The 19,857-nt window shown below is 42.9% G+C and overlaps 2 protein-coding genes and 1 long non-coding RNA gene across 3 annotated transcripts; 2 read left to right on the plus strand and 1 right to left on the minus strand.

Moving 5' to 3' along the window:
• Window positions 1-6,248: 6,248 nt before the first annotated feature.
• LOC6498192 (damage-control phosphatase ARMT1) lies at window positions 6,249-8,365 on the minus strand. Its single transcript, XM_001962234.4, has one exon. It carries the CDS (start codon window positions 8,110-8,112, stop codon window positions 6,652-6,654), a length of 1,461 nt encoding a protein of 486 aa, XP_001962270.1. The 5' UTR covers window positions 8,113-8,365; the 3' UTR covers window positions 6,249-6,651.
• Window positions 8,366-11,461: 3,096 nt separating this feature from the next.
• Window positions 11,462-12,481, plus strand: LOC26515355. Its single transcript, XR_001408620.3, has 3 exons — window positions 11,462-11,789; window positions 11,885-12,055; window positions 12,352-12,481. It is a non-coding gene; the product is annotated as an uncharacterized LOC26515355 (long non-coding RNA).
• A 3,993-nt stretch (window positions 12,482-16,474) lies between these two features.
• Window positions 16,475-18,820, plus strand: LOC6497348 (zinc finger protein 184). The gene is given in 7 exon segments (XM_001962233.4): window positions 16,475-16,710; window positions 16,778-17,208; window positions 17,210-17,282; window positions 17,285-17,326; window positions 17,329-17,604; window positions 17,607-17,945; window positions 17,948-18,820. Coding segments are annotated over 7 exon segments (1,635 nt in total). The 5' UTR covers window positions 16,475-16,619; the 3' UTR covers window positions 18,331-18,820.
• Window positions 18,821-19,857: the final 1,037 nt, after the last annotated feature.

The following is a 19,857-nucleotide window of genomic DNA, read 5'->3' on the forward strand; positions in this document are numbered from 1 at the left end:
TTTTCAATAGCTTTTGATATTCTTTTGAAGTTTTAGGGATTCTAATCATTTAATAGGATATTCTTCCTCATCTTCTATAATTTAAATACAAAATAAAAGAACTCTCCCTACTTATTCACTGCTCATTTTATTCCTAAACTCCCACTTGCTTGACCTCAATGACCCTGTCCCGAGTTCATGGAGAGACCCTACCTTCAGGGCAGTTTAACAGTTGAACGACAAACGATCAGAGTTTAGAAAACCAAAAAAAAAAAAAAAAAGAGAAACACCACTCAGGATAATCCAGCATAATGTTTGTACATTATTTGATCGAATTTGCGCCATCGTGAGCTCAGGCCACAATTTCCACCGGCACGTTTTCTTCTTTCACCAACGCTCTCCAATGGCGAAAATTGCCATACAAATTAAGTGATTTGCTATTGACATTTCCGCCAAAGCCATAGCCATAGCCAAAGCCAAAGTTAAAGCCAAAGTGGTAAAGTCAGGGTCCAGATACGAGATTCCAGCTGGAGCCGCGAGCCTTGAACGAAGCACGCGCGTGAATAATGAAGTGCCAAGATCGCTTACACTCGGAGACTCTCAGGCTCTGTGGTCATTTTCACACAATTCACATTGACCCCTCGCACACTGGCCTGACCCTGGATATCGAAGAATCGAATGTCTATGGTATAAGCCGGCCGGAGAGCCTGGCCGGTTGGCCGACAATCGATTTTAATTTGTTTAACTTGTGCATCAATTTCTGTGCTTGTTTGTGCAGCATCTTCTACCCCATTGTGCATAAATTACTGACACTTGTCTCCATTAAAAATGAAGGTGATTCAACTGTCAGGCCCTGACTCTGAATTCGAAAATGCAGCCAGCTCCAACTCCCTGGCATACTGGCAGTCTGGCAGTCACGGCATGTTTTTTCACTCGGACATGGATTGGATGTTGGTATGACGTCTGCCTATTGCAGTTCCATGGACATCAATCGTTGGCAATTTTCTTGTAATTGTTTGTGGTTGTTGCCTGGACAATTGACAAGCAATCTGTTCAAAACTGAATAGAGAAAGAGTTTTCGTAAAAAAATTAATATTATTTTTCAAAGCTCTTCTTAAAAATCAATTGCTTTAATATCACATCTATCCCATTGGTGGTCCAATCTACATGGCTTTCCGTTAAAAAAATTATCTATAAATTAGGTTTGACGGATTTTGAAATATTTTAGCACTTTTACGTTATCGAAGCGACAAAATCTATTACTTAATTTTTTATTTGGCCCACTCTCGGCCGTGTTTTGCAAATATCACTCGAGATGAAATATGAAATGCAAGTGGCCCGAGAGGTCTGGCCGGCATTTAACTGGCCATTTATGTGCGTGATTATTACGTGATATGGCCGGCACTTGGCTCATAAATAATATTAAGCCAGTTTCCAGTCGAATGTGCAGAGACCAACGTGGCCAAGTCCCATTTTGACCGAAGTCCCAGGTCCCCAAAAAATCTCAGGCTACACCCTCTCTCTTTCGCGATGCCAATTGATTTCTGTTTTGGGGTCCAAGCACTGCCAAACTGTTAAATCATTTAATATACCAATTATAACAAGTCGAGTAGTTAACATAAATCCTGCTATCCGCATTCAATGAAAAAGTTAAGTGATTTTTCGCACTGAAATTTTTATTTTTCTTATTTTTTTATGACCTGGCCCGGCGGCAACGTCGCCAAGAAATCAAAACTCATGCATTATAAATGCCAAAATTTTCTGACGTAGTCAATTTCAATTTTTATTTATTTTATTGCCTCTAATGCATCGGCGCACTGGCTGGCAAATAAATAAATATTGGAAATAGCAACAAATGCATGACATTTGAAAAAAAGGAACCCACTCAGCATAAGGAGAGTGCTTTAAAACTTAAATCGAGACGCGAACGTGACACGGGTTTTGGGATTCAAAACTGAAACTTGGTTCGTTTTTGCTTCCTTACTACCAGAATTATTGTTTAATGACAACAACCAAATAAATTCATATTAATCTAGAGTTATAATTTAAAATAGTGCCTGAAAAAATCACTGATTATTTTACCTTAAATACATTAAATTAATTCAACACTCCACATCTCTAATCGGAATTTTGTATCTTGGGCTGACAGGTTGGTTTCCCCACTCGTCCGCTAGGTGGCGTCTGTTGGCCAGGTTATTTACGTATATCTCTGCCTGCTTTTCTACTGAATCATTGCTGGCCAAGAAAAAAAACATGGCCAAAACAGTTGACTGTCTGCCCCACTGTCTCATATTTTATCACAGCAGCCGCCGCCGTCTCGAGTGGCCAAGTGTCTTTGGTTAGAGTTTTATTTTATTTTTTTGGTTAGTGATTTTTTGGCTTTTCCTTTAGCTTTGGCACATGCTCTAAGCTCGTTCCTTTACGTTTTTTTTTTGGGGGTTTTTTGGCACAGATTTACGACTTTTTATGCTATTTTGATTTGTTTTTGCATAAGGGTGTTCACGTGGCCAGACGCTTGGCTAGCTCTTTTGGCCAAGTCCAGACTCCGGAGTGGCAACTGTTTGGCCGTTTGTCTTGTCAGTGGCGTTGTAATTGGGTTTCAGAATATGACGGAAAGAGTGTTGCTAATCAGCAAATCACACTCTGGCGTTGAGTAGACGAATTACAGCGCACTCCGGCCACTTGAATTTGTATTTTTTAATTTTATTTGTATTTTTCTGTGGGTTGTTTTTCTATAATTGTGAATGCCCGAAAATGCCGGCGATTGGCAACCTGTTTTATTTGGCCATTGAAAATGGAAAGGCGTTTCCTTTGGACCATCAATCTTGAGTCAAAAGTGTCGCCAAGTATTAACTAGAGGTTTCCTAATTTTCAACACATATTTCACACCCAAAGGTGTGGTCTCTTAATATGGCTTTTAAACCCAAGTTTGTGAGCTCTCTTAACTTTATTGTCTTTATGTTAGTTGCCTCATAAACCCATATTTTCTTATCTCCATGTCTCCAGACCAATAACCATTAACACTTACTTAGGTTCTCGTTGGAATCTTATGGGAAAATGGCACACATTGCACTTGGCCTAATCAAAAGCAGCCATAACAGAATTAATAAACCAACAAATGCATTCTGGGCTATTTGCATTTAAATGGATAAAGAGCTAAAAAAATCAATTGACTTTTTAGACTTCAGGCTACTCCGATATGGTTTTTAGAAGGAATGCAATCAGATGGGAATATTTTCTATGGTAAACAGGAGCAGCACACCTTTAGTTGCCTCTTATTTTTCATAAAATTGTTTTTCCTCTGGGTTCAATGAATTTTAAATATTCTGAGATCCATAAATGTTAGCTGTATACTATATTTAACATATAATAAAATTTATTTTCTTAGGTAGTCAGGTGCTAAAGCTCTAGGCTTTTTTCTTTCTCCAAAAATATGTTTTAAGCCTCACTGTTTATCCTTAGTTAGTTCTTTCAGCACCCAACGTATTGTAAAACATTTAAAAGCCAATAAATGGGATCTAGCTCGACTAGCCGCCCTGGGCAGGTTATCCTGATCGGGAATGATGGATCGAGAGACGTGGAGGGGCAGGTTATGGGGTAGGGCTGGGTCTGGATAGAAACGTCTGGCAGCTGGGCAGCAGTTGCACTCGCCGCAAGTCGTAAGTTGGGCAGTTGGCCAGGTGCGGGTGCCCCACACACTCTCCGTGCCACACCCCACACCTCAACCGCGCACACCTTGTCCATAAACTGGTTGCTGGACATGAGGCAAGGCAAAAGGCCAAAAACTGGCCAAGTAAGAGCCAGATGTGGCAGGATGGACACATTTTAGCTGGCTAACATAATTGGTTTATTTTATTAATTAATTTGTAACACCTAGTTTGTATAGTTATAGTAATTATACTAACTACTTTCTACTTTAAGCCCGTTTCTTTGAAAGTTACAAAAACATGAAATCATTAAGTGGAAGTTCATGGTATAATATAGTAACGCTTAATAAATAATTTAATTTTTTCATAATTTTTGTCGAGTTCTTTCACTTGGCATCTCTGGAAAAGAGTTGCAACTTTATGTGGCATGGAACACACCCGCATCGCGGCAGCAGACAGGACAGAGACTCGCGTTGAAACTCAGTTTAAAACCAGATTAGCGCCCAAGTCTGTGGCTAATTTTTGTCGGTGGGCCTAAGCAAATTTAAATTTGAATGTTAGCGGGTGATAGTCTCTATTTTTTTCTATTTTTGGTTTTTTCTCCTTTTATTTTTTTGGTTTGTTTGGTGTGTGTGTTAAGCGAAAGACCACTTGGTCAGTTGGCGAATGCTGTACCACAATCTTGCAACGCTGCAACGCTGGCGGGTTGACAGTCTGGGGCCCCCACCCGTGCGGTGCCTGTGAAATATATAGGATGACATGGGGCATGGTTATGGTTACGTGCATACAAAAGCCACTAAGCAGATTACGAAATGTTGACCTTTTTGCCACACAGCCTCCTGGCCACTTGTCACCGCCTTTGGCGGCATTTTGGAGGTATTTTTTCGAGGAGCTTGTGTACTGTTGCTCCCGCTGCTGCTTCTGGCGAAAGGTTTATGTCAACTGTTTTAAGCTGGCTCTTTCTCCTACTCCCTCCCAGATAATTGCAGCACTCGAATTGAGTTCAATTTAATTTGCCCATAATTCAGGTGACTCCTGCTAATGGCTGAACGGGTGGTTTTGTTCGGTGTTGGGGGTTCGATCGGTGGGTACGAGCATTTCCTGCTTATCACTCGCCCCATAAACTAGCCCGCAAAATGAACGCCATTGAGTGACCCGTAAATCGGCCGACCAACCACTTCCACTTTGGCAAACATTTACTCTATAGTTCGAGTATTACTTAATAGTTGTGTGACTCACTCGATGGTCTAACAAAAATTACAGCACTTCACCATCAGACACTAATAGCAAGTGTTATTAGAGGGTAATGATTGATAAGCCAACAAGTTACATACTCAATAAATATTAGTTGCTAGGCAGAAGGAGGTATTATTAAATATTACAAATTCCAGTGAAGTGGGTTGGTGAAAAACTGGGGGTTTTTGAGAAATAATCTCCTTTCATCTGAAGCTCTGGGAGGTCTAAATAGCATTCCAAGTCTAAATAGCAATCGCTACAACTTTTTGCAAACTGTACAAAAAAAACATCGAATTTTACCGCGAATTGCATTCGCCTGCAGATTACGGGGTTTAATTGAGTGTGACAGAAGCTTTCCGGCCGGATCCGTCCACATGCCCACGGGCAGCTGGTTCTGTGACGCATACCTGCGCACTATCCATCTGCTCACCCTGGTGGTGGTTGGGGTGGAAATCACAGCCCGGTAGGCCCGGTATATAATCTGCCGGCAAAATGGTGGGAAACTTTTGCAACCCCCGATACGGAAAGCCAAGTGAGACAAAAGCACCGGCTCTGGAGAGGCGTTGCCAGCAACCTGGTGTCGGGTACTGAGTCAATGGACACCAAACCAAACACCGAACACTACACTACAGTGAACGTTAAATACCGGGGTACCTTCAAGGACAAAGCCAACATGAAAGCAACTCCTGCATAATAATCCACCCCGTCACCTCGTCCTGCCACCCAGCGTCAGCAGGCTGTTGCTCCCTTCCAAACCAAAAAAAAAAACAACAAAGTTGTGTCCTGCAGCTGCGCAGTAAATCCCGTCCGCATTCAGGGTGGCTTTTATTTATTTTTGGTGGGAAAATAAATCAGTCGAGTTCCCAAACATTGCTATGCTATGCTGATTAATTGCCGGCGATTTTTCGGGAACTGTACCTGATCAAAAGCCAAAACTGTATTGGAATTTTTAGCGGCCTCATGTTGCTCTTTTCAATAAGTTTGGCTTTTCATTAATTTCTGTGAGATTGTTCATTTTGGATTTTGTAATATTTCTCCAGCGATCTGGATTTGCTCACTTGGAAGGCCTTTGGGTAATGGGCAATCAGGTAAAATGATTTAATTTGATTGAGCAATTTTGGAAAAAAAGAATTTCTTTCAAGTAAGTTGAAAAACTTCTGAGAATGCAACAATTTTTATGTCTTTTTATTGAGGGTCAATGAAGTGCGAAGGTTATGAAAATGAGCCTGAGAAAGTTATGAATAGTTTTAATAAGCCATAAAATTTAATTATATATTAATATTTAAATAAGGCAATCCAAGAACTCCTGTCTTAGCAATTATAGAAGTTGGAATAACTTTAAAACTCCTTCTTTGTGGCTCATAATCAAAAAATAAATTAAAAATCTTATACACAGAAACAATCAATTTAATCAGCACATATTTGATTTGAACAATTTTTCTTATCCACACTACCAGCTTCCGGGCAAAGCATTTTTAATATTTTTTATTATCATTCGCCGACTTTCCATTTTCAAATTGGGAATCATTGTCCTGACAAATTGTTGCGCCTGCGCGACCCATCCATTGGCCAAGCGCGTCCGATCCTCAGGTGTTTTTATGGCCAAGGCAGGTGGCGGCCGTTAACTGAAATCCGAGGTGGGAGTAACGAGGCCGATGGTCGTTGGATTTTCGCCAGAAAAAAAATTCGCATCGATTTGTTTGGCAAGGCGTTTTCTACGCCGCCGGCTCCACAGATTGAGACTTCCCAATTGGGTCCACCAGCTGTGGTGGATGACTGGGACGGTGGATTACATATGCTCCTTCAAAGTGGTCCTTCTGCTGAAACTGGAACAGGCGAGTGGTTGCAGTGCGTCTTTATTGGTCATGTTGCAGGTCGTTCCAGAAAGCAAACCACAGGCACACTTCAGGGAGTCAGTGTACTGAATGAGACCGTAGTTGCTGGATATCATCCACATGGGATCCGACCGAAGAAGGGTATCGGACATGCCCTCGGGCAGGCCACAGATCACCTCGCACTTAACCGTGCGAATGGCGGCGATATTTGTGGGTCGAAAGCCCCGCAGGCAGGTGATGAACTCTTCGGCCGAGTCCCAAATGAAGTCGCCCAGTAGCTTCCGATAGTTCAAGTCCCCCTTGAAAATAACCAGCCTACTGCTGGTGAGTAATTTGTACAATTCCAGGTCCAGCTCCACCATCACAAAGTAGGGCTGTGGCCCTGTCCAGAAATAAGACTGGGGAGCCACGATGATTTTTTCTGTATTCATAAGATGCAACCATCGACTGCCAACGCTCGAGAGGATCGCGTCTGTCTGCTGGATCAGGTAGTTGATGGTCCATTCAATATCCTTAGCCATAAGATCCGATATATACCAGGGAATGGCCTTGACATGCAGACGCACTTGGGAGGCCAGGTCGTTCTCGATGAGATATTCCAAAAACAGCATATCGGTGAAGAACTCAAAGCCACCATTGTCGCAAATGAAGTCGACAATGTTCGAAGAACATTCCCGCTTCTTTATCAGGCAATTCCATATGTAAGTAGAGTCATCCACCAGGAGATTCCGGTCCAGATCGGCCACCTGGGCCAGGACATTGATGTCGGTTCGGCTCTCCTCCTCCGAGAACTCGTAGGCGCCCAGCGTTATCTCGTAGTGATTACTCCAGAGTACGATGCGCAGGAGATTGCTAAAGTTATCGAAGCTCTTGGCCAATCCGCGTGTGGCCTTGGCCAAGGACTTCATGGCATTCGTACTGATCGTTAGGTCATCCATCTTCAGGTGATTGAACGGGTCGTAGCCATTCAAATAGCGACTGTTCTCGAAGAAGGAGTAGAGGCGACGGTACAGGTAGCACTCGGCGTGCAGCCAACAGGCCCGGAAGAAGGACTTTTTGGGGCGTGGCAGCTCTGTGAGAAAGGCATTCCACTCGGCCTTGTCCGGCTCATTGCCATGGAAGAAGATAAACTGGCGATCCCGATTCAGTTCGTTCTTCAGACGATCCACGCAATCCACGATGTGCCGGACATCGTTCATCACATCCTCGCCAAATTGTTCCACCAAAGAGGGCGATTCCGACGTTATTCTCATAATCATCTGTTGCATTATTCCCGGCATCCGTGTTCTCAGACTAAGATATGCAAAGCTCTGCTTATATCGGCCGGAAAGCAGAGAATGACGTGGCGTGGGTCCTTCCAGCAACTCGGTTTCCTGTGACTTATCCGAAATTATAGAAGTGCGTAACACCATCATGGCTACAACGTTTTCCTAGAGGACTCCTTCCCTAAACCAAGAAACTCACGGATAATTTTTTTTGGCCTAAACAATGGATAAAGGAAAAATAAAAGGTCTTGACTGGATTCCTGGAATCTCATCTAAAGGCCTTAATTACAAGTTACCAATACTAGTTAGCATTTAGAAGCTCTGCGTTTTACGATTTTTATAGAAATTTCAAAAAAGGGGCTTGAAAAGCAGAGCTGACTAGGGGGAAAGATGTAGTTTTTATTAAGGAAGGGAGCCAATAAACTGATAGAACTGCCTGGTTCCCCCCATTCTAAGTACTGTGGGAAACATCTAGGCATTACTGAGATATCTGATTCCCCTTTTTAATACAATTTGAAAAACATCTTCTTCCTTCCGTTGCCCAGGTGTTATCCGCACCGTGGCATGTCCAAGTGTAATTTACACGGTCGGTGGCAAAATAAAATTTGCATATCCTTAGCACTCCCTGCCAGTTGCCCTTGATCCTTGATTGCATTCACAGAAACACACATGTACGCTCTTAAGAAGCGCATCCGGTTCGGGATCAGAATCGGAAAAGTGAAAATCATAACAAGGGTAGGGTTAATGGTTAAGGGTTAATGGTAATCAAGATAGTTCCTGGCCTGCATTTAGCATAATTGTCACATGTTAATAAACAAGTCCACATCACTGTGGGAAACTCAGGCAGCGGAGTCCGGAGTTAATTTTATGCTAATGGAGCAAGGTGTGCACTTCCTCTGGCAACCCTTCCTCAGTGGTTACCCTTAACCTTCCGATCCGTTTCGATCGGATCAAATCTAATTCAGGGCTTACGCACCGAGGATGACGCAAGTGTTCGTTCCGATCGGTTCTATTCCGGGTTATTTGCATAGGCATTTGCCAAAGGAAGCCGAGCCAGTTATAGGTTCGATTGTTTGTCCATGACACATGAACGAATTACACAAAGAAAAAACAAGTATTATTAGGACTAATTCCTTTTGATAAGCTACACAACAGATAGGGTTAGACGTGCCTCGATTTTCTGTCCGTGTAGCACTCACCTCACCCTCTTGAAGATTTCATTTTCTGTGGCAGACACCGGTGCGTCAAAACAGTGAAAACTTGCACCTTAGAGTCCGCCGTTTCGCATCCAGGTGTTCTCTTCCACGAAAATCGAAAACTTCCCCTCTTGATATTCCGGTTCCAGGTTCGGTGGTGATTATCTCTGATTGCGACTCAAGGTGTTACAATTTCAGTACAAAATTTCAGAAACTTCACGACGTCTATTCCGAGTTTTTTAGTTGCCAACCAGGAACGTTATTTTTTATGCCCTTTAAGGAAAGGATATATTTAATATCCGATATTCTAATATAAATATAATAATTTAAAAGTATTTTCTTATGGAATTTCTTTATTATACCCCCAGTTATTAAATAGAAAACTTTCTTTAAAAGACTTTCTTTAAGAGCATTTCAGTCTTCGGCTATCAGAGCTGGTCCTTTCCGTAATTCTTCCATTGAATTCCGAGGGGGTTGGGACAGGATTGCCCTGTGAAATCACTAAACCAAAAAATTGCGAAGCAGCTGCGCAGTTTTATGGGGCAAGTTCTGTGGCATGTGCTCATCGCTACGCAATACACTCAGCCTATTATTTATTTTACGCTTTTGGGTGGGGGACCTCTAAGTCTATGACTGGCCATTGTTCGATTTGTGTAATGCTGATCCGAGGCCCAGGACCAGACCCAGGCCCAGCCAGGTATGACACTGTGATACCCAATCTCATGAAATACCAATTCGGCAATCCTCCACAATCTCAGAGTTTCAAATTATGTTCTGCCATAAAAATGCCTCAACTTTCACCCAAAAGTCTCAGGCCCAAGCCCCAGAAAAAAAGTGACAAAATATGGCTCACCCGGTAATTGCTCCCAGCAGATCAGTGAATATATTTATGTTATTGCTGCCCCCGATCGTTGCAAGTAAAAAATTGCATTATCAGAGTCATAAACAAATTAGGGGCACCCGACAAAAAATAAGTTTATAAGATGCAATATATAAAAAAGTGAGAAGAAAAGCGGCGGCGCACAGATCGGCAGCTGCATATGTGAGCGAGGGATAATCAAGGCTCAAGTGGCGGGTCCCATTAGCTGACACCGCAGCGCCAAGAAGTGAATACAATATTTTAGAAACAATAGATAAGAGTACACAGAGAATAATTAGTTAAAAAGTATAAAACTTCAGGTTAAACCAAGGGAGAACACAATAGATTAAAATGGGAAATGCTGGATGGTGACCTCCGATTATTATTCTTCAAATGCTATAATACAATTTAAGTCAGACATTTCTTTCAGTGCCTCTTTGCTCCGCCTAAGCTCGAGAAGATTAATAACTCGCTGGCGCACGTTCAATTAATCTTTCGCTGTGCCTGCTCTGGAACTGCAACTGGAGATGGAGATGGAGATGGAGCTGTGGAGACATGGAGACCATAGACGACATGGAGATCGAAGTGTCCCACCCACTGACAACTTAACGGCACGTCTCCGGAATAGATAGCCTGGATAGCTGGGGTGTTCCTGACCGGGGAAATGGGAATAGGCATGAGATCGGAAGACTCCAGAGATGAAATGAGATGGGATCGTGTACCTGCCGCACTGTCAGTGTCAATTGTGACAGTGGCTGCGACAGAGGCTTCACTCCCTCGGAAAAAACAAACAAACGGACACGTTCTCGAGGGGGATCCGTTCCCAGTTCCCATTCCCCACATTTCCCCAATGATCATGCAAAACATTTGCCCATGAACGTGACAAAACTGAAGAACACGCTGCCGGAGTCGCTCCTAAATTAGTTGTTTTAGCCGTGTCTAAATTTAGTAGCTACCACGACGACCCCTCAACTCAAAACAGAGAGATTTTTGGGCGTGCGGCAATCCATTGGCCATAAATCAATTATATGGCCGACCCCCTCCCCGCCGACAGTATTTATAGACCCACTTTTTGGACAGTGTTTGGCCAGATAGGCCCGGGTTCAGGTGCATGCCGGGATGAGCCGTCGAGATGCAATAATTTCAAACATTTTCATAGCTCAAATTTATGTAAATACAATGCTGACAGCTTGAATATGCTTCTGTCCAAAATTAGCATAAAATATAAATCGAAAATCATTTGTAATAATTAGATTGACATTTGCTTCTGTTTTCTGTTTTTAGTTTTTTTTGGCAGAGAAAAAACGGAGTAGTCGGGTCCCCAGGGAAGTCATTTATTTAATCAAGAATCCCTGGGGCCAGCAATGTTTTTTTGGTGAACAAGTAGGCTTTGGTTTTGAATGTCAGGTCGACCTGAATCCCTTCAGCCCGGAATACAGTCAGTCAGTGTCTGGGATGGAGAGAAAACACATCAAAATTATAAAAGTGAAAAAATTCTGGATGTAATCGTGAAATAAAAAACCAAAAAAAAATATAAAACGAAAAATATGACAAAAAATATAAAATCTAATAAAAATGAGAAGAATAAAGAAAAAAAATATAAAATCTAAAAAATCAAAAAAAAAATTATAAAATTTAAATTGAAAAAATGTAACTAAATTTAATGTTTTTACACTTTAAAAGGCTGCTAGAGACACTATAGAAAGCTCACTATCCAAGTCGATTCCCCGCAAAAACACCAGGAAGAAAAAAATGGTCAGGACATCCGCGGGGTGAGTACAGGAGCTGATGGCTTCTATTCGAATTAGCAGTACGCAATCAAAAACATTCAAACACGCATAAATTGAATCCCGTGGGATGATTTCAGTTTCGTGTTCCCACTACCACTGCGAGGTAACCCTCCCCTTGCAACTTTACCATGGCCTGCAACTTGTCACGTGATTCCAATAACAAATACCAGCTAAAAGGATCATCCCTTAGGCCAGTTGCTGCCGCCAAGTTTGAAATCCAACCGGAACCCGTATACCATCTAGCGTGGGTAAGTTATTTATTGGCTCTAGAATCCTGCAGGGATACAGGATGCAGGACTCGGACCATGGACCTGACCGCCTCCACCCTGCAGGATACCCTACTCTTCTCGTCTCGCTGTTCTCACGTTCCTGCAAGTGTAAATTGGTTCGGTCATGGGAACATTTGCACTCTAATTGAATAGTTAAACCCAGTAATAGACACTCAATACCCTAATTGATTAGTCCTCATAGGGGGTTATTCTTAGTTAATATGCTAGGTGTGGTCCTTGAACTATCACTAATTTCTGAAATTCTGTTTTTTCAGGAAGACGGTAAATCGGTTCAACATCCTCGTTTCATACCAAGCAAATTAGCATACCAAGAATGTGTATTTTCAAAGGCAGATGTGTAAAATTCAACTTCTTTACACTTTTATAAAAAATTTGTAAAAAATATTTAAAATTTGTTGTTTAATGTGGAAGTGGAATCACTTAAGGGCATTAAACCCAAACCAAAAGCGAACTTGAACTTCAGAGTGCCCTTCAAGGATGTTTGCCATTGATAAGCGAAAATTATCTGAAGATGGGAGAATATGCAAATATATTTGCAAGTGATTCAGAGTTTTGGTTTTTTATTTGTGGATGGAAACTAATAAAGCGGCAAATATTTCATTTTTATGATGTCTCAACATTGCATTAACATAAACGCTGATGTTAATCTCTTTTTCCCATGAAGCTCCCATGATTCGAGTCGCCGCGAATGGAAAGAAACATAAACAATTTATTATCGTGATTCATTTATGAAAATAAAATCACAAGCTAACAAAGAAAAATAAACTTATGATTGTAAAGATGAGAGCGCCAAAGCTTCCGATCAATGAATCGATCTATCTTTTTTTACTTCTGTTCCCCCAATGCCAGGCGGGTGGTCTCCCTACGAATCAACTAAGTCTGTGGTAACTAAGCTTCCCAGCAGATTAATATCTCAAGAGTGGCCAGAGCGCATTTTAATTAGTAGTCGAAACTTAATTTATTGTCACTTCGACTAATGAAACACGCCTTAGAGTTGCGGTTGAATATTATACCCTCTATAATTGACCAATTTGTGTGTGGTGGGTCTCGGGTTTTTTTTTCTATATATATTTTTTTTTCTCCATGATCTCTATGAAAGAACCGAAAGCGCACACGCTGTCAATAAAACAAATTAGTTTGAATTATAGACGTAGCTTCTAGTCTACCGATTAATTTATGCGGCGTCGGAAGCTCCAACTTTAGATACATTTGAAGATACAGATACTGGCTGTTTGTCTGCTTTTATTCGATTATAATTACCGTTACCAGTCCGACGCAGGCCAGATAATAATATCGGATTTCAAAAGAGGCGCCTATGCTCACTGACCTGGAGCTGGAGCTCGGAGCTTGAAGCTTCGGGATGGAGCTCTCTGGATGGAACATCGTCGGTATCAGGCGCCAATAGTTCTAAGATCTTGTTTTGATTGCAGCTCGGTCTGGTCGACATGCCGCATTTTTTTCCTCTTCTATTTTTTCCCCAACAAAACGTATATCCCATCCCAGCTATATCCATTATCCATTGTCTGCTCAGTGGCTTGAAAAACCTTCAACTCGTGACAATGTGAGACAAAAGTCAGCGGCGGTGGTGGCGGCGGCGTGTGTCTTGGCCAGCGGATCGGCCTGGATCGGATTCGTTTTGGATTTCTGCATACTTTTTCCTAACGCCGTCGCCCGACTTTCTTTTGTCCGAAGTCCCAGCCCAGACCGAGTGCAGCTGCATCCAACTCGGTTACTCAGATACTTAGAAACTCAGATACTCTTGCAGCAAATGCCACCTTGACGGCGGCAAATTAATGACATTTTGCACTTCATTATGCGACTCTGTGCGGCCGTTTGACACTTTGAAGTGAGGCACTCAGCTGTGGAGCACTGTGGGATGGGGCTGGGGCTGGGGCTGGTGCTGGGGGACTGTGCGGGACAGTTAGCGTTTGCGGTTTACCTGCCAGGTGATGTGCAGTTAGCTTTGCCCCACCAGAGGGTTTGATGACACCACACATTGTTGCCTCAACTGAGGGAAGTCTTATTAGGCCTGGCAAAGTGGAAAAGAAGTTGAACTCGTAGTTTCAATGGGAAGTGATGGATGTAAAGAAAGTTATATGTGAGTTGACAGAAGAATCGGAGTTCAATAAGGATTTCAAAATAAATAATAAATTTTGAAACTTCAATATTAAGATACTTTTTAATGCAAAGGTTTCTCTTTTAATAGCCTAGACCCTAGAGTCTACAGACCTTTCTTATTCTGAATCCCTGAGTTGACATTTCCATTAACATACATGTTTCATTAATCAAATCAAATAACTAATAATGATCTGGGGTCCTACATTCATTAAAGGCTTCATAAATTCCTCAGCAGTTAATTAAAAATTCAAATGCACTTTTGCGTACAAAATCAATTATCATTTCTTATTTTTAACGTCACAGAGATCACGTATCACAGAAATAGGCTTCACCAAGGTGAGCACACCGGTTGTTACAGGATTTTTTGGCGCCAAACAAGGACCAAGGAACAAGGACGAAATCAGTTCCTTGTTGGTACGTGTCACAGTCGGCAGATGCGGGAATACAAGAGGCATGAACGGGGGGTTTATTCTTAAAGATTTCTTCCAGACATCCGAGGGGTTGGCCATGAAAGTAACGTCGAAAACTGCATTTCAGCCACCACCACCAGCAGCCACCACCACTTTTGTGTTATGATCCTGGCGAAGGTTGTCTGGTGAGGTGAGGCTGTGGATTCCTTTTCGGGGTGGGACAGTCTCCGCAGGTAGTTCTGCACATACCACTCTCCTCTATTTTGGCGCATTCCAAGGCACTCGGCGAGGGGCTAAATAATAAATAGAAGAATGCAAAAGCCAGGTAACTGCCGGGGCACATTGCCCATTTTGGGGTGGAAGTGGATCTCGGTTCCTGATCTCGCCATCTGGCGATATCCTTCAATTTCACGGCCGTTAGGGGTTTATTTTTATTTTGCGCCGGAGTGCACCTAAAACTATACATAAATACATAGGTATAGTATGCGATATGCGGTGGGTTGCGAGGGACGATAACCGGAACAATGGTCCGGGTAAAGGTTGATGATTTACCTTAGATCTCGGCGTTGTTTGTTTCCGTTGATTAATATTTTTGTGGACATCTGAGTGGGATGCATTGTGTTCCGCCGGCAGGCGGTATTTTGGTTCAATGGAAATGCATGTCACGTGCTGATATTTTGCCAGCTGCCTCTCTGGAGGATCCTTATCCAAAATAAATCAATAAAAAAGCTTACAGATTATTTTTTTTTAAATTCAATTCCTTGGAATTATGGCTTCATTTTAGGGAAAAGATTTAACAAACCTGTAGATCAGTTATTGGAAATGAAACCATAGGAATAATTTCGAATCTTGTTGGTAAACTGAAGATCTCCTCCAAAATTGTGATATATGTATTTTTCTAAAATGTGTAATATTAACCTCAAAAATCTATTCAATTATCCCAAATCATCTGTTAAGCTTAAAAAATACTTTTGATTCTTATTGGTTTTGAAAGTTTATAAAACTATTGACAAAATGCAACTAACTGGAAAATCCTTACATGAAAACAAATTTTGTACTGACTCATCGAGTGGAAAAGCCGATCGTTTGAGCCAAGTCTAGGATTATTTGGGCCATAAGCTGCTTAAACAAAACGATCTCTGTACGATCCCTCTTAAGACTAGGCCGCCAAAAAGACTCTTAAGTCTCCCCAAAGAAGGAGAAACGTGTGAGAACTGAAACAAGAGAGCCCCCCAAACCAAGAGATGGAGTCTCTCAAGGAAAGCTCCTCTCTTAGCTGAGCTCCAAAGAGCGGGTCATGAAGCTCACCTGCTCCCGAAGTAAATTAAAAGAGAGCTTCCCGACATAAAGGTGATCGCACAAGGCGGACCCGAAAGAGGTTTATAAATAAACTTGCTATGCCAGTTGGTCGTCTATATACTCTTCTATATAATAAGCTTGCCACCAGCTGCCGCTCTCACCGATACCATGAAAAATCAGGGGAAATACGGAATATATATAGAGGTGGTCTGCCGGAGAGGCAGCTGGTGGCGATCGCTCACTGATCGCAAAGAGAGGCCTATGGCACGTGCTGGCTTTTTACACACAGATTTGTTGACGGTGCCGCTTCATCCCTTCTCTTTCTGTTTTGTTACACCGTCTCTTTCCAGCCGATCTGCAGCTGTATCTGCAGCTGTGGATCTTTCTCTGGCTCGTGTGGATTTCGGGGTTGAATTTACAGAATCCCCTCCGGCGACATCGGAAGTAGGTAAATGCCAAGATCCTTTGCCAAAGGGGGTTGCAGATCCTGATCCTGCCACAGCCAGGGGGTTGATCGGGAGTCTATAAAATCGTTAGAGATCCTTTCCGGGTTGCATCATTCGTACGAGGAACTCCAGGCGATCGAGACGCCAATGAGCAGTGATTTAATTTTAGAAGACGGTATTAAATACAAAAAGTATAAAGTAGTGACCAGTGATCGGTGATCTGTGTTCTAAGGATACTACCAAGACATAATGGATAAACTCAAGTACAGCCGTTGTCCGCTCAAGAAGCGTCCGATAATGATGAAGGAGGAGTCCTACCAGGAGGATCATCTCAGTCATGGTGGGTTTTGGAAACCAGACTTCTAAATTTTGTCCAAAAACTAATTGAAACTCTTTCTCTAAAACAGATGAAGGTCCTGTGGATTTAAGTGTGGCTTCAGCAGCAGTTCCCTTTGAGCCGCATTGGTCTGTGAGGCCGGAACCGGAGGCTCATTGGCCCGTAAAGGAGAACCCGGAGGCGCAACATGTCCCTGCCGCCCTAAGGAAGCGATTCGATGCTGCCATGAACCAAACCAAAGAGCAACTGGCCCGTCGCATTTGGGAGGAGACCCGGGAAATCGCCCGGGCTTTTCCGGATGTTTTCACACGCGAGGAAATCGCCAAGAGTTTGGCGCGCTTGGGCTACGGGGAGTTTGAGTTGCCGCCCGAGGAGGAGGTGATGGAGCCGGAAGCCGAGCCAGAACCGGAGCCGGAACAGGATCAGGAAAACTATCCGCTGCGTAACTACAACAATAATCTGCTGAAGAGCATAGCAGAGTACGAGGACTGCATGAAGATGCCCTTCCATCAAAGAGGAAGTGCCTCCCGTGCCACAAAACTTGTATTACACCCCACCCCCATCTGTCGCCGAACCGAAGATCTCTCCGTGACCCAAAGACGGGTCCTGAGTGAGAACATGACATACAGAACGTGGCCAGGGCTCTGCTGAGCATGCAGAACATTCAGCCACAAATGCCACCCAGTGCCCAGGACATGGAGCACGAGGACCAGGAAAACCAGGACCTCAATCAGCTGAAAATCAAGAGCAGCAACGACTTGTACTACCAGTGCCAGCAGTGCAACAAATGCTACGCCACATACGCCGGCCTGGTGAAGCATCAGCAGAGTCACGCCTACGAAAGCACGGAGTACAAGATCATCAGGAGTCAGCCGGGAGGATCGGCACCCATTGTGGATCAACGGAGTTCTGCACAGACCAGGCTTCGGCCCTGATCCAGGCGGCCAATGTGGCCTCCGCCCAGAGCATGCAGAAGCCGGTGGGAGTGCCGCGATACCACTGCCAGGACTGTGGCAAGAGCTACTCCACCTACTCGGGCCTCTCGAAGCATCAGCAGTTCCATTGTCCTGCCGCCGAGGGGAACCAGGTGAAGAAGGTGTTCAGTTGCAAGAACTGCGACAAGACCTACGTGTCCCTGGGTGCGCTCAAGATGCACATCCGCACCCACACCCTGCCCTGCAAGTGCCCCATCTGCGGCAAGGCCTTCTCCCGCCCGTGGCTCTTGCAAGGACACATCCGCACCACACCGGGGAGAAACCCTTCAGCTGCCAGCATTGCAATCGGGCCTTTGCCGATCGCTCCAATCTGCGGGCTCACATGCAAACCCATTCGGATGTGAAGAAGTACTCCTGCCCCACCTGCACCAAGTCCTTTTCGCGCATGTCCTTGCTGGCCAAGCACTTGCAGAGCGGCTGCCAGAACGAGGCGAACGGCCATGCCACCACCAATGGCTTCGACCAGCACCAGTTGCAGCAGCATCTGCAGGGATACGAGGACGCCGCTGGTGGCAACAGCCATCAAATGTACTACACGGGCAGTGTGGGCAGCAGCAACGGGGAGGAGGAGGACAACGGAGACTACCCCCACCACAGCGCCCAGCCCATCTACAAACTAGAGTCATAGAAGCCAAAGTCAGAAGCAGGGAATTAACAGTCAGTGCCAAAAATTAGTCAGGGCAATTATATTGCCTCTTAGGGTCTCTAGGTTATCGGATTAACTTATTAAATAGTACTTCTCTAAATTATTATCCCCCGCATATCAAAGTTTATAGTTTTAGGGTCCATTGTTGCAGATTGTTTTCGTTGAAAGAACTTTGTATTATAGTTAGGCTGTTGTTGAAACTGAGGAGTGTACAGATCGAAATGGTGCCAGAGAATAAAACCAACTAGCTAGTACTACTTATAATTTGAATATCTTAATTTATTTTTAGTTTAAATTTATGATTTAAGCATGTAAATATGGTGAAGGTAGCCACTAATTACTTGCATTTAATTTAATTTTTTTAATAAATAAAAAATATGTAAGAAGCAAATTTTGGATTTTATTAATTGTGGTTTAAGATTCTCAAACTTTTTATTTAATAAAATTATTTAAAAATATCTTTTGTTTACCTAAAAAATCATCTCTAATCCAATCAAATCCCAATCTCGAAGATGCAATCTCCAAAAAAGCATCGTAGGTGTCTCTTATTTATAGCTGCAATCATATTATAAAAATCCACAGATCGAGACATTCAAAGACTCACTTGGCGGGGGGCAATAATCGCATAAAAAATATAAAAAACCTCCGAAATCCATATATATATATAGCTGTTTATATGTATAAAAATGTATTGAAAATCGCTGCTTAAATCAAAATTAATTGCCAGAATAATAATTGTTTTGAACGTAAAGCGCCGAAATGCAAACGGCAAACTGGAGGAGAATTGGCGCAGCTGCAACTGCAACTGCAACTGCGTCACCAGCCAGCCACCAGCCAGCAACTTGCAACTAGCAACATCAGCAACAGCAACAACAATAGGAGCAACAGCAGGCGGCAAGCGCCAACAACGTCTAGTATTATTGTGGGGCCTATTGCAGTTGGCGAAATCCACTCAAAACAACAAACCCGGCGATGAATCATCGATTTTTGTTTTCGGGTCTGCCACAGAAAATCAAGTTGCAACAATAGCAACAACAACAAGTTGCAGCCGGCTCGTAATACAGCCGTACGCAGCTAGATGGCGCTAGTGGGCAGCCAAAAGGACACAGGAAAATAAGGCTAATTTATTTTTAATTTTATTTATATTTTAAAGTTAAAACCTATATCAACAACAATATTTTTAGTTAGTTAAAAGATTTAATATCGAAAAAAATATATATTTTAGTTATTGTTTTAAATATAAATAGATTTTTCTGTGCATTATCCAGCGAGTTCAATTAAACGCGTTCTCCAGTTGACGCTGCGACTTTGCCGTTTTTCCGCACTGCAGCCCAGCCGCACCTTACTTTATATACGTCTGAGGCTAAAGCCAACTGGAGCTGGGGACTGGAGCTACCCCTCGGTAATCCCCCTATCCAAAACTCTGCTCAACTCACTCGCATTATTTTAAATGCCGTCCACGCAGTTTTTAACGCTCTACAACTTCCAGTTTACTTTTTGTTTGTAAGA

The sequence above is a fragment of the Drosophila ananassae genome, chromosome 3R (assembly GCF_017639315.1).
Source record: "Drosophila ananassae strain 14024-0371.13 chromosome 3R, ASM1763931v2, whole genome shotgun sequence".
In the NCBI taxonomy this organism is placed as follows: Eukaryota; Metazoa; Arthropoda; class Insecta; order Diptera; family Drosophilidae; genus Drosophila; species Drosophila ananassae.

Coding starts and splice junctions, on each gene's coding strand:
- LOC6498192 (XM_001962234.4), bottom strand. CDS start 8,112: ATGATGGTGTTACGCACTTCTATAATTTCGGATAAGTCACAGGAAACC.